The sequence below is a fragment of the Merops nubicus genome, unplaced genomic scaffold, assembly GCF_000691845.1.
Source record: "Merops nubicus isolate BGI_N331 unplaced genomic scaffold, ASM69184v1 scaffold13823, whole genome shotgun sequence".
Classification (NCBI taxonomy): domain Eukaryota; kingdom Metazoa; phylum Chordata; class Aves; order Coraciiformes; family Meropidae; genus Merops; species Merops nubicus.
Window position 1 is genome coordinate 24,697 of NW_008601064.1, and position 15,379 is coordinate 40,075.

At 37.3% G+C, this 15,379-nt stretch overlaps 1 protein-coding gene across 1 annotated transcript in view; it reads left to right on the plus strand.

The window, feature by feature from the left end:
• Positions 1–15,379, plus strand: part of TTC27 (tetratricopeptide repeat domain 27) — a gene marked incomplete at its 5' end in the record, with an annotated part of 122,357 nt that overhangs the window by 22,359 nt on the left and 84,619 nt on the right. Inside the window, 2 exons of the mRNA XM_008937889.1 lie at positions 347–483; positions 2,957–3,069. Coding sequence (XP_008936137.1) covers positions 347–483; positions 2,957–3,069 — 250 coding nt within the window. The remainder of the gene's footprint in view (positions 1–346; positions 484–2,956; positions 3,070–15,379) is intronic.

The following is a 15,379-nucleotide window of genomic DNA, read 5'->3' on the forward strand; positions in this document are numbered from 1 at the left end:
AATTGTTTGTGTTTTATTGCTAGGGGGAATGAGTAGGGACCTGATGAAACTTGATGACTGAGTTTTCATGAGACAATATTGTGGGTCATGGGGGATTTAGCTTAAAGAGGCTTTGCTAGCCGTGTTTTCTGTTTGTAATAGGTATTTTTTTTGTATGTCATAGCTAGCAGTAAGAACGCATGTAGTTTGCTGCAGATTCAGCAGTTAAACCACTGCTAGATTTCATAGGTTAATTCTCAGTGTGTTTCTCTTTTTATTTTGCTCTTTTGTGAGCAACTTTCTAGTAGATGATGGGTTTACTGTTTTTTAGTGTTCATTACTATAAACCTCTATTAATTTTCTGTAGGTGCTTTGGGAAAGAGAACACGATTTCAGGAAAAATATGTTGCACAGCTTATTTTAGATGTGCAAAGAACAGATGAATTCCTCCTTCCTCACAAGGAACTAAGTCCGGCTCCAACACCTGTAGAAAACTTAACAATGGTATGTATTTGAGAAGAACTGTTTTAATTTCTTAAAATAAAACCACTGTGAAACTTTTCTTGAGTGTTTTGAAGGCAAAGTGTGTGGTGCCTCGGAGAAGGTTACTTAGGATGTCTGAAAGTTTTTGGAAAAGATGTGGGACAGTCGTTTGCCTAATACTCAAGGACATGGGGTAAAAAAATGTACGACTGTTTGCAAGAAAGATGTGGCTACTCAACTAAAAGCATGTTTGCAAATGTGAACTTCTACAGTTAATGTATTATTTTCTAGTGCCTCAGAATAATGGAGTTAGGAAAACGTCTGGGACAGATAAAGCAAAATAGGCTGCAAGGCATTGCAGAAATACACAGATTTGTAAGGATTGATGGACATGTTTAGTAACAGTGTGAAGATAAAGTTTTAGAGTGTTTACTTCTATGGTCTTAAAGTTGTCCCCCTTTTATTGTTCAGTAAGATGACTGAACAAGTTATTTTGCAATTAAGTGGTCAGTAATTTAATTCCCTTAAGAATACAACCACTATAGCAATGTGACCAATTGTTGGACTGGTAGCTGGGTTGATTTCTGGTCAAGCATGTCCTGCTTCCCTCTTGTGCTGAGCAGTTATGTTCTCTCAGATGGCACAAGAAGGAAAACTTGGTATTTCAAAATAAATATTTGAGATCGTAAATCCAAATCTTTACTCACAGGTCAGTTTCTGTGAAAGGAAGATCTCAAGCTTGAGATGATGTATAAGGACTCTTGATATGAAGTGGTATGCTAAAATAGTTTGATTAGTTTTAAAATTATTCTGAGCTGTTTTTATGGTTTGGAGGAACAACGAATTTATTTTTCAATCCACAATTGGAAGTCATGTTTGAAACTCTAGTATACAGTTGCACTGCAATTCAGTTGATGATATTTGTGGTGACGTTAAAGTAATTAGTACTGTTTATACAGGCTAGATTTTAAAGATTATCTAGACCAGAAGCTGGAAGTTTTAAACAAATTGCCTTATAAATTGATTTGTGATTTATGTTACACCTAATGAAGTGGTATCATTATAATAGCACAGCGCTCTGTTCTAAAATGGTTTTCATCAGGAAGTGGTAGGTAATCCTTATATATGCTAATGCAGTAAGAGAAGAAAATGATCATATTAAATATGCCTTTAAGAGTGGGAATATCTTCATTATCTCCTTAAAATAAAATAAACTTATTTTCTTTACATTCTTTGTCAAATCACAGGTTAGTTTCATTTATAGAGTAATAAAATACTGATGATTAATATATACAAACCACTTTTGAAGCATTCCTGTTTGCTTTTTATTCTTCTGAGCCCTCATTTTGACCTTGCCAATGAAAGATATTTGTTGGAAACAGCTGTTACTAGGACACTGAAGGGCAATGAATAGGAAGTTCAAAAACATGTTAATATAAATCCATTTTCTGTTTTTACTGTGTTATAAAAAATACTACTGGTAAATAAAAAAACAGTAGTATGATAATTAGTTTAAAGACTGTTTTGGGTTTGGTTTTTTTTCCAAGGGAAGGAGAAATAGTATGACAGCTACCTTCTTCTGCTTGCAGCTAAAGGGATCTTCTGTTGTTTCCAAACAAACACGAATTCTATGAACATAATAGTTTATACTGTTCAGCCACGTATTATTTTATTTTAAGTTATATGACAGACAATAAACTTGAGGTATCATATTTGTTCATAAAATTTCGAGTGAATACTCCTAAACTATTTGTCCAAGGGGAAAATTGATGAAAAGTCACAAGTACTTGTCCAGGAGCAAACACTTTCAGAATACTTCTTCTTTCCTTTACCAGGACAAAGTTTCTGGAGCTGCTAGCTTAGTGGGGTTTCCTCAATCTTCTTTAATATGCAAAACACTTTTAAAAAAAACAAAGACATGAACAGAACCCAAAACTAAACCCACAAAAACAAACCCAAGGATAAACCAAAAACAAAAAGAAAGGAGGACTGGCAGAAGGCATGTTTACATAGTTGCATTCTGCTGTTAATTAAAAAGAAATCCATATGTTCTCAGGGTTCCATGGTTACTAGCCTGAAAACCTGCATGTTAGGAGAGCATTTAATGTTAATCTGTTGCAGTTTGTCTGTATGTGTGTATATATATATATAAAATAGAGGAGGAAATTATTTATAATACTATGAGGGACAATTTGAAAAAGAAAATATCCTTTGGCCCTTAAGTAGAAAATAAATATTCTTGTAACCATAAAGTTGCTCTAAATTCTGTTCCAACTGCATGACAACCAGTATATGTGTAGCAGAAGTGGTTTGAATGATGCTTCCTGCTACTGGCTTAATCAAGTATTCTATCATAATCATGGTAAATGTGTGTAATTGTGACATTTTCTGATCTTAGCATTATCCTTCTTCAAACAAGTCTGTATTTTTTAATTTTTTGAAGACATAAGTTTCTCTGCAACTGTTTATATATTTTTTTTTTCTCCTCCAACAGAATTATGATTTAAATGATGATACAGTGCTTAATGAGATAAAATTAGCAGATGCTGATCAGTACCAAATGCCTGATTTGTGCGCAGAAGAGCTTGCTGTAATCCTTGGAATATGGTAAGTTAGTTCATAGATACTTAAAAAAGAAACCTGTAAGAATTCTTTTGATATTGAAATAATGAAGTGATGAGTTGATGGGATTTTTTTTCTTCCCTATATAATCTAGCTAAAAGATGTGCATGATACATGGATAGCATTTTCAGTGTTCTCAGAATGAACATGTGTCCAGTTCGGAATTTCAATAATGTTTCATTAATTACTATTTTGTTGTTTTATTCTAGAAAAGCTTTTTGCCTCGGATTAATCAGGTTTCTAGTTTTTTCAAGAGGAAAGAAAAAGTTTTTTGAAGAGTTGAAATATCTCATAGCAGCTCTACAAAAATCCACGCAACATCTCATGGTTAAGATAGCTTCTAAATAATATGCATGAATGTGAATCAATTAGATATTTTTTAAAACCTCTCTCTGTTACGCTGATCTAAAGAAAGAACAATTTGTCAGTAATCCATTTATACAAAAAAAAGTAGCAATGTAAGCAGTACCCAGCCAGTTCTCTGTGGCATCTGTAATTTAAGGCAGTTTACTTTAAATTGTTTGACTATTCTCTTTCTTCCCTGCAAATTCTTTTTCTTCCAAATACTGAGCATTCTGGGAAACTACATCTAAAAGAAAGCGTTCGCCTCTTATGATAATGAAACTGTAGCTAAAACAAAGTGTAGAGGGCGAGGGGAAAAAGCACCCCAGTCTGCATTGCTTAGCAAAGGTTTCCTATTCCATTGTATCCAGATTTTGTAGTGTCTATAGGAAGAAAGTGTCTAGAGGTGTCTTCAGATAATCTCATTGCCAGAACAGTGCAACCTAAAGGAAATAAATATTCAAAGAAACTCTTGGAGTATAGAAACATCACTTGACTGGAACTTTTTTGGTATGTCATATGAAAATAACTAGTCACGGTGGTATAAAATTTATTTAACGGCCAAGCCTTAAGACTGTGACCGAAACTTTGTGCGGAGCCTTGAACCCAACTTTCAGAGGCTGATGGAAAAAGATATTAAATTTCTAATCTAAAAATAAAAGAAAAATATGTATTAAAAAAACCTGAAGCAAACAAACAGGATTGGGCCAATGTATGATTTAAATAATGTGTTCCTATCGTATAGATGCCAAAATGCTGAGAAACTGAGAGGAGTATGTTTCCCTTGTCACTTAAAATAGCCCAAATTAGATAACTGTTAGAACAGACAACAGCAGCTGTGTGTCAGCAGCTTGGGAAGAAAATCCCTTCTCATCACTTGTTTCACCATTTTTTTTAACAGGGGAGAGCTTTTAGAAATTAGATATGGCTATAGAAAATTCTAAGAAAGCAAAAAGAAGTATCTAGTGGCTGGTTATTTCTTAATCTTTTGCTGTCTTTCAAGAATCAAATCAGGTCAAAATAGTGTATTATATTGGAGGTAGCTCAGCTCAGCCAAAGACTGTGCACCAGTCTTCAGCTGGTAAGGAAAGCATCAGGAAGCCTAACAAAAGTGTGTTATACAGTAATACATTGGTAATAATAGATTATACACCTATACGGTGTGCTGTAGAAGTGTACTTGAAAAAGCTGCTTAAGCACTAAATAGAATTAAAAGAATTACCAACTATGAGCTTTTGAATCAACTGAGTAATTAGAAAAAAAAAATCCCAATATACATGTTGGCAATGGAAACATAGGAAACTTAGTAGGTGAAATGGGAAAACGTTTACCCACTTGAAATCTGAGAATTTAACATGAGCTGTCTCTCCATTCTCTAGTTAATGGAGAAATCGGCACCTGCTGGCTGTGATTAATTTCACTGCAGGCATTCATTTTACAATGGATTGATTTGCTCTTTACATTTATCTGTATTTTTGCATGGACTCTGAAGGAAGCATAGATATTTATCTAGATTAAATGCCTAAATTTTACATGGTTAAAATTAGCAAGATGCATCATGTGCTTATTAAGTTTATTTGTTTATATATATGATAGCTTCTTTGTGCTTTATAGCAAGGCAGTGTCAGGTAAAGAACTGTTTTAATGTGTTTTTATAAGAGAGAGCATTTTCTCTTTATTGAGATAGAAAAGGTTACATTAAACTGACTGTGGAAGACAAGAGCTTACAAATGTTGTCCTGTGAAAGGCAAAGCTAAAAAATAAAATCTTGATGAAAATTTTTCTGTTAAATATTTTTTGTCACTCTGGCCCATTTTTACAAACATATCATGTAAGTGTAAATTTTTTTGTTTGTTCTTTTGAAGCAAAACTATTACAGGTGCCAGACAGTATAGTGATCTCAACATGGTCAATTTATGGTTGTTTAAAATCATTGCTACAAAAGATATTGCTGTGCACCAATACATAGAGCTGTGTGAAGAGATTCCACTGGGGAAATAAACTTCCTGTCTTGCTATTTGCAATACTCACATAAAGAGCATTAGTCACTTAAAATGCCTCTGTGAAACTTTGAAAATGCTTATAAAGTAATCAGTTGGTTGGATTTGGCTCTTTTTCATTTACAAAATGAACACAGCTGGTAAAACTGTATAGATATACAGCAAATACTCATAAAAATGCAGATGTGGAAAGTCTGACCTATCTACTATTCATCATCTATCTCATGCTGGTTAACTGTAGCTTAAAGTAGTTACCTAAGGAACTTGAATTTGCATTTTCTGTGCTTGCAGAGAGGTAATGTGCCAGGAAACATAAGCAAACAAAAAATCAGCGGTTGTCTTCATCTGTCTAACATTATACTCTGTCTTCAAGAGTGACTGTGAGAAGATACCTAGGGGTGAATAATAACAGGGCAAACATACGTTGCTTCTTTACTCTAGGTGACCCTGCTCTGGCAGGGGGGTTGGACTAGATGATCTTTCGAGGTCCCTTCCAACTGTTATGATTCTATGATTTTTTTCTCCCGCATGCTTTACCAGCCTCTAAATGGTGATTTCCTGAGCCTGATCTGACTGGTTTGCATGGCCAATCAATGGATCTCGCAAGCGTTTGTCGTCTTCCATTGAGCCCATGTAAATTTCTTGCATCGGTAGCATCGTTTGGCAAAGGTGTCTGCCTACATGCTTTGTCTGCTGTTCAAAAAAAACCCTTCCAGGTAATCTTGCTTGCCAGTGGCTTCATTTAGTGACTTAAGTCTCTTATTTCCTAACAGTTCTGAAAACCTCTTCAATGTCCCTCATTGGTTAGTCCTAGCCTAATCAGACATTCCTTTTGTAGAAGTCGTAAGAAGGCATAGAACATCATTAATCATCATGATAAAACAACAGTTGTTCTAGCTGTCTGTTTCTGCAATTTTTCCAATACTGATTTACTGCCTTTGAAATGAAAGGTTCAGAACAGAACATACTATTTATGGATGGACAAACAAAGGCTTTATGTTGTATTTTATGTAGGCTTTATGTTATTGATTTGTATACTTTATGTAGTATCCCCTAGTATATTATTCTCTGTTACTTCCCTAAGTACTCATATTTTGATTTGCCTTACTCATATTTTGATAACGCTGTGCTCATGTTTTCATGTAGCTGCAGTGCTAAAGAGTTGCTCCTGAATAGAAATGGACAGATTGGAGCCTGCCTTCATTTTTTTGTGAATCTAAGACTGTTCCCTGTTGTGCATTGCATGACATTTTTAATTTATTACCTTTTTGCTGTATTCTGTAAGGTCTTTCTGCAGCTCCTTGTTGTCTGTTCACATTCTTACTTCAAAGAGTGTCATATCATTTGCAAGTTTTCTTGCCTCACTCTACATTCTCCTGTTCCAGTTTATTAACACTACAACACACAGATCGTAGAACAAAACCTATGCAGGATTACAGTGGTGACCTCCATTGGCATGTCTGACTATTTGTCTCATACTGTTTCCTATCTTTTAATCAGTTACTGACCTTGGCCAAGACATTCCCTCTTATCTTATGAATGCTCTGTTTCTTTGAAAGTCCTTCTTGGTGAGGGGCTTCTCAAAATATCTTACAGAGATCCAAGCTGATTTCACAGAATCGCAGAATGTTAGGGGTTGGAAGGGATCTCCAGAGATCATCGAGTCTGACCCCCCTGCCAGAGCAAGACCATCTAGTCTAGGGCATTTTGATTTCATCAAACAGATTATCTATCCTCATGCTGGTCAAACTTTGCAAAAGCCTCCAACAGGTTTGTAAAGCAGGATTTTTTTTTTTTTCTGGAAGCCTGGCTGACTCTCACCATACACCTTGTATTTGTTCAGGTATCTCTAGTTTCTCTCTTGGTTATATAGTCTCCTCTTACCTGCAAGATATCATGCTTATAAACATTGGTCCCCTGACACCAGTTTTAAAGGCTGGAACCATTTTTGCTGCTCTCTCGTCTTTAAGTGCTAAGGAAGTATTAAATGAGGACTTACACACTGCTTTCAGTGTCTCAGCTATTTCATCCCAAAACTCATTTTGAACTTTTTTTTTTCTGAATATTGTTTGGTCCTGTGAAGTTATCAGCATACAGCCTTTTGGCCTGTGTTGTGGTATAAGACTACCCAGCTGGCAGCAAAGCACCATGCAGTCACTTGCTCACTCCTACCCACTCTGCTGGGACGGGGAGGAGAAAGTACAACAAAAGACTTGAGGGTTGAGACAAAGAACAGGGAGATCTCACCAATTATGTTCACAGGGAAAAGACAAGCTCAACTTGGGGAAACAAAATCAACTTAATTTAAACAGTAAAACCACCACCATTTTACTAACTAAGTCAGAGTAGGGTTCTGGATCTTAAAAACACCACCTCCCTATCCTTCCCCTGTTCCTGGGCTCAGCTCTGCTCCAGATTTTCTACCTCATCCCTGCAAGCAGTGCAGGGGGCCAGGGACTGGAGGCTGTGGTCAATCCCAGTCCATTGCATGTTGTTTCTGCCACTCTTCCCTCCTCCAAGGGAAAACTTCTCACAGTCCTCCCCTGCAGCAACATGGTGTCCTTCCCATGAAAGACAGTCCTCCATGAACTTCTCCTACCAGGTTAGGTCCCTTCTGTGAGCCTCAATCCTCCCAATGACAGACTGCTCCAGCTTGGGATTCCTTCCAGAGTCACAGCCTTTTTGGGAGCAGTCGCCTGGGGTCCTCCATGAGCTACAAACAAACTTTTGATGTCTAAGGGCTGCAAGCTCAGTCTGCCATCTCACCATAGGCCTGAGGGAAATGGCTGCTTCAGCATGCTTTCCCTGCTCCTTCCTCACTGACCCGGGTGTCCACATGGTTGTCTCTCCCATGTCCCACTTCTCTCCTAAATAAGAACTCCCCAAACAAAAGAAATTCCCCAGCAGGATTTTTTCCCGCTTAAACGATATCGCAGAGAGGCATTGATTGCCTTGGCCTTGGCCAGAGGTGGGTATGACTTGGAGCTGGGAGAGCTTCTAGAAGCTTCTTACAAGGAGCCACGCGAGTAGCCCCCTTCTCTGTTAGCAAAACCACACCAACACAAACCAAACACTGCATGTAGTCTCTTCTGCAGCTTTTTAATTTCAAAAGGATTCTTCTCTCCTGTAATTCTCTCCCTCATCTAGAAAGTCTCTCTTGTGGGGAATTTTACTGTGTTCTTCCACAATAAATGCTAATGCAATTAATTCATATAGCTTCTCTGCAATGGCTTTTATGTCAGGGCTGTCATTTGATCCTATGGACTCACAATTTCTTGTTCCTGCTGTATTGGAGGAAGGATTTAGTACTTGGTTTTGACTATTGGTTAGGTGTCTCTTCAACATTTATTTGGACTTCTTAATTGCATTTAAAAAAGATTATTTTATTATTATTTAATTTCCCAGAGTCTTTGATCCTTTCTGTAGTCTGCATTTTAATACAACTTCAGCTATTTGAAGAATACTGTTTTAATTTTAATAGCTTTTGACAATTTTAACATTTGTTGACTTTCTAAATAGGTTCTTGAAACAGGAATGTTTAGTCATGATCTAAAAAGGGATACTTTGGAATGATTGCTGTTAATTCCACTGTTAGAAAGATTATAGCTTATTAAGTCCCAAACTATATAACTAGTTAGTTAAACTGGATACCTCATCCTTTAGGCTGCCAATGTAGATCTGATTAATCAGATGAAACAATTGGTTGTACGTTATAAACTATTGGCAATTAACTTTTGCCAGCTTACTAGAAAATAAGTTTTTCCTGCTGCAGAGTATTTCTTACTCTAAGATTCTAGCTGTTCAAAGAATTTCTGCTCTTTGTTTTCTTTCCCTCTTCTTTTTCATTCAGTTCCTTAAGACAGAAATTAAGAACAAACAGAAAATACCTTACAAAGCTGAATGGTGTGGTGATTAATGACTTCTCTTCATATTGTTATGAAAAGATGCCTGATCATAGATCCTACAGCAACAAATCCTGTTTTCCATTCTGATTTCAGCTTCTGAAACTGAAATTCTTGGGGGCGAACTATTTAACCTTTCCTTGAAATCAGAACAATAACAGGCATAGAAGTGAAACGTTTGTAACGTACTCTGATAAAAGCTGACACAATCATGCAAAATGCATAAAACCAAGCTACAATTCTACATTAGATTTGGATTCAGATTTATAACTTAGTTTTAAATTTTGATTCAGTACGGAAAATCATTAAAACAATTATGTTTTTCTTTTAAGGTGTGCATTACTGTACTTCTATATCTTAAAGCATTGTACATGGATGTGGCAGAAATTGAAATTAGAGGCCTATTTTAGCACTGCTTTCATCTGGAAGAGCTATGCTTCAAAAAGCTGTGTTTAATATGTCTCAAAAGGAGAGGATTAATCCTTTTTCCTTGAATCAATAGATCTTTAGGATGCTGAAAACTAATTTCCAATTTTGTCAAAATTTAACTGTCCCTTGATTTACTCATGCTTATCAAAAGTTGTGGACATGTCACTTAACATTCTGGTTGCTTAGCTGCTATGGTATTCTTGTTTCAGTATATGAACTTTTCTTGATTTTCATTCCTTCTTTATTCACATTTTTATTCCTTTTTTTAATGAAGTCTTTTACTTTATTTTTTTTCCCACAGATAGAGAAACTTGCTATTTTTCACCTGAAGACACATTGTATCAGTAACTAGTGTTTAGTGGCTTTGGTTCACATTTCAAGCTGACTATAAATATTTCTGCCAACAGAAATAAACGTTGGACAAGGAAAAAAGTAATTGAAGCAGAGGAATTCCAGCAACACAAAATGGTAGGGGATGGAAGTGATTTCTGGAGATCATCTAGTCCAACCCCCCTGCCAAAACAGGTTCATCTAGGGCAGGTTACACAGGAACACATCCAGGCAGGTTTTGAAAGTCTCCAAGGAAGGAGACTCCACAATCTCTCTGGGCAGCCTGTTCCAGTGCTCCATCACCCTCAAATTAAAGAAGTTTTTCCTGACGTTGAGGTGGAACTTCCTGTGTTCCAGTTTGTGCTTGTTGCCCCTCATCATAACAGAAAATTCTTTATTACTTCCCTGTTTTAATGAAAAATTTTCTCAGAGAAGGAAAAAAACCAACAATAAATCTGACAGAATTGTTTCCTAGCAGTATTGTCTAAAACTTTCAAAAAAGCCTATCAGTAACATTGGGGTTCTTCTGTGGAAAGATGGGGGGAAATTCGTTACTGTATTAGTTAATATACTCTTTTAAAAACTGATCTCTTCATCAAAATTCAGAACCACACAAGTTAAATCAGGAAAGAGGAATAATAGTTAGATTTTCTTATTGACAAATTCCAACTTTACTGAATATAGCAGGAATAAAATGTGATGTCAAGGTCTTCACTTGCTTTTTGAAACCCTTTTGCATCAGTACTCGGCTTAAAGCATCGTTGGTGCTTCCTTGTGGCCGTAGTCATGCAGCTTGCTCAGGGTGCCAGGTGTTATTGAAACATCAGCATAATTTGTATGAAGCATATGTGGAATGTCCATCACGGCAGATCTTTAGGAATAGACTGGATAATCATTTATCTGAAGTTACAGTGGTTTGTAGAGCAGGAAGAAGAGTTAGAAGATCTCTCCAGCTTTCTTCTGCTGTAGAATTTGTTGTCTTTCAGCGACTCTGGTCATGTTCTTCCCTACAGTAATGTCCAAATATTTTTTTAAAAAAATTCTGGTCAGTAATTCCTTTCCTTTCTCACCCACCCACCCAATTTTCTTTATTAGGTGCCTGTGTTGTTACAGGATAAAGTTGCTTGGTTTCAGAGATGAATAGATTCTTTTCATGAAACCTTGAACCTTACAGAACTACAGTTATGTAATTTCAGTTCAGGTTTAAGCAATCTACTTATGTTTATTTCAGTTCACACAGATGTTTGCACTTGCACATAAAGCTCTCAATAGCTTCTTTTTTATAAATGTGTTTTTTATTCTTCTGCCTTACATTGCTGTGAATAATCGTCAGCTCTAAAGTGGTATTCTTTTAGATTCTTTATCAGATACCATGTGTAACAATTTTAGGTGTTACCATCTTAATAAATCAAGATACTGACTCCCATATGACACTCTACTTTCTGTGATAACTTTTTTTAAAAAATATGTTTGGAGAAGTCACTGCACACACGTTTTTTTTTTTTTTACTTCAGTGGGGTTATGTAATTGTGTTGTTATCATTGTCACCCCCACCCCTCAGAAGTCTGGGGAAAGTTTGATAAGAAAGCATCAAGAAAAGCACTAAAGAGTAGATCTAACTTAGAAAAGAAGAGAGGAAAGGGGATCTTCTAATAGAAGTAGGAAATTGAATCTCAAAAGGGCATGTAATTATGCTTCTGCTCTGTCTCTCACCTAGCTGTATTTGGCTGCAGTCCTTCAAATAAATGCCATTAGCAGTGGCAGAGGAGAATTTGTTTCAAACTCATCCCTTAATTTCCTGAATGTTTCATCTGTAATCATTACTAGGCTGTTCTGGTTTGATGAATATTGGTAGTTTGTAAAGAATGGCCATTTTAGAAATGCTGAGGCAGTGCTCTCAAGAGAGAGCTTTCTTTTTCTGTGTGGTTTTTGGTTTGTTTTCTCTCTGCTCCCCCATATAGTGGTGGTGGAATTTGGAAGAGTCCTATGTCAGGAGGAAGGAGGCTTGACACTCTGCCACACAGCTAATAATTATATTTCTTGTTGTGGGCATGCAAATAGATACAAGTGCTTCAATGGCATCAATTTTTCTTTTTCCTATCTTGAGTGCTTTGCTACTTACTGTTAGAATTCTTTTATTATGTCTAAATGCTTTATCATGTCTTTTCTTTAGAGGCAAAACCAGAACACATCAGGACCTCTGGCCTTTTTTTAACAGCTGGCAGATAAGCAAGTGATGGGAGAGATAAAAGTAGAAAGCAATATTGTATGATAAAGTTTCAAAATGCAATCTTGCTACACCTTGGTAGAATTTACCAAAAGAAACACCTTTTCTAAGAAGCTTGGCCATTTTAGACTTAAAAGCACTTGAAAGCAGAGGATGGTTCTTTACTGAAAAGCAGATTCTTACTTTGGTTGGGATATTCAGTTGCTTTGTAAATAAGCTGCAAATTAGTATATTTCTCAAACTTTTCTCTGTGTTATCTTGTTTCAACTCTCACGGCTGATGGATAGTCTCATTAAGTAGACTCAGGTAAGAAGACAGTAAAAAGCTCATTAGCCACATCTTTTAGTTGTTCCTCAGAGCCTGCAGTATGTCCTGGATGCAGCATAAATGTTATGCTTGTCATTCTTTAGGAAGAAAAATTAAACTAAATAATTTTTTTTCCCCACTAAGATTAAGGTGAAAAAAAGCCTTACAAAAAAGAAAGCCAACAAATACTTCTGTATTCTAAATGAGATTTTTGGTGTAGGATGGCAAGAGAGATCAGTATCATGATGCCTGTTAACATGCACTATGTAGAGAGAAATTTTTAAATACAATGTGAAAATCAGCTTATTTATAGCTTTCAGTAAGAAATAGACTCTGTTCTTCCTTTTGTTAACAAAACATAAAGGTGAAAAATGTAAACTGTAAGTATTATTAAATGAAAATTTAATGAAATTGTTGAGGTTTGAAGGAGACCTCTAGAGATCATCTACTTCAACTTTCCTGCTTGAAACAGTCAAATAGAGCAGGTTATTTATGGCCACATCCAATTTGGCCTTGAATATCTCCAAGGATGTGAATGTCTCCAAGGAGACACCACAGCCTCTCTGGGTAACCCCTTCCTGTGCTTTATCATCCTTGCAATAATGAAGGTTTTGCTTACTTTTTTTAATGGAATGTTCTGGATTTCGGTTTGTGCCCAGTGTTCCTTGTCCTTTCATTGGGCACCACTGAGAAGAGTCTGGTTCTGTCTTGTTTGCTGCCTGCCTTCAGGTATTTATACACATCGATAATATCCCCCTGTGCCTTCTCTTCTCCAGGTTAAGCCATCCCAGCTTTCTTACACTCTCCTTCTATGCTACATGCTTCGCTGTCTTAACTGTCTCTGTGTTCTTTTGCTGGGCTTGCTCCAGTATGTCCACATTTCTCTTGAGCTGAGGAGTCCAGAGCTGGTGACAGCATTCCAAGTATGGTCTCACCAGTGCTGAGTGGAGGGGAAGGATCACCTCCCTTGACCTGCTGGCAGCACTCTTCCTAATGTAGCCCAGAAGGTTTTGAGTGACTTTGCTGCAAGGGCACTTTGCTGGCTCATCTTCAGCTTGGTTTTCACCAGGACCCTGGGTCCTTTTCTTCCAGACTCATTACCAGATGTTCTGCCCCTAGCCTATACTGGTGTACGGGACTATTCCTCCCTAAGTGCAGGATTTTCCATTTTGTGCCATCTTCGAGGTGATTAATGAAGATGTTAAACATATTTGGTCCCTGGGATACACCACTAGTCACTGGCTTACTTCATGCTGCTTGTCATAATCCTTTGATTAGTTCATCTAGTTTTCAGTCCACCATTCTGTGAATTTACCTAGTCCATATTTCATCAGTTTGTCTGTGAGGATGTTACAGAAGACAGTGTCAAGTGCCTTTCCAAAGTCAAGATAAAGCCCACCAGTCTAGTCATCTTATCATGGAAGGCTATCTGGTTACTGAAGCGTGATTAGCTGCCTAAATGCCTGCAGATTATTCTGTCACCTTCTTGACCTTCATATTATGCATTGGTTGAGGTTAGAAGGGACTGCTGAGGTTCATCTTGTCCAACCCCCTACTTGGGTAAGGTCAGGACTTAGCATTCCTCTTTGCAGAACTGCATGAGGTTCTTGTCAGCCTGTTTCTCCAGTGTACTGAGATTTCTTTGGATGATAGCACTGCTTGCTGGTATATCAGCTGCTCCTCCAGATTTTATGCCATCAGCAAACTTGCTTGAGGGTGCACTCTGTCCCATCACCCAGATTCTTAATAAAGATATTGAACAATATTGGACTCTGTAATGACTCCTGGGGTACACTGCTAGTTATTGGCTTCCAACTAGACTTTATACTGCTGATCACAACCCTCTGGGCCTACCTGTTTGGCCAGTTTTCAGTCCACCTCACTGTCTGCTCATCCTCTTCTTTATGAAGATATTACAGGAGACAGTGCTGAAAGCTTTACTGAAGTCCAGGTAGACAGTGTCCACTGCTCTCCCCAAATCTAACAAGCCAGTAATTTCATCACAGAGGTTATCAAGTTGGTCAAGCATGACTTCCTCGTAGTGAATCTGTACTGACTGCTCCCTACATATGTTAGGAAATGGCTTCAAGGAGGATTTGCTTCATATAATTTCCAAGGAATGAGGTCAGGCTAACCTGGATTCTCATTGCTTTTGCTGAAGATAGGAGTGACATTTGCTCTCTGTCAGTTCTTAAGAACCTCTCTTAGTTGCCATGACTTTTCAAATATAATTGAGTTTTCAACAGGCAGCCTGTATTCTGTACCTTGTTCTTGTGGCTGGTAACAAGGTTTGAATCAAAGAACTGACTTTTATTTTTGCAGTAGTGATTGTATAATATGTACCTAGAAAAACCAACAAAACAGCAAGAGAAAAGCTAGACTGGGGCAAAGTCTTGTCTCCAAAGTAAGATATGCAATATAGAGAACATAATTTCAATCCGTGACCTATTGTCACAATTAATATACTCTCTTTGCAATTTTAACTTATAATATGAAACCTGCTGCCCAGTTTAAGGAATATTGTGATGATTTTCACTGGCAAGTGCTCCGTCCACACCACCTAAGTCACAGAAGGCAAAGGCAGGGACTGGAAGAATGAAGAACCACCCACTGTAGGGATAGATCAGGTTCGAGACTACCTAAGGAACCTTAAGGTGCCTGCGTCTGTGGCAACTGATGAGATGCATACGTGGGTCCTGAGGGTACTGGCAGATGAAGTTGCTAATCCACTATCTGTCATATTTGAGAAGCTATGGCAG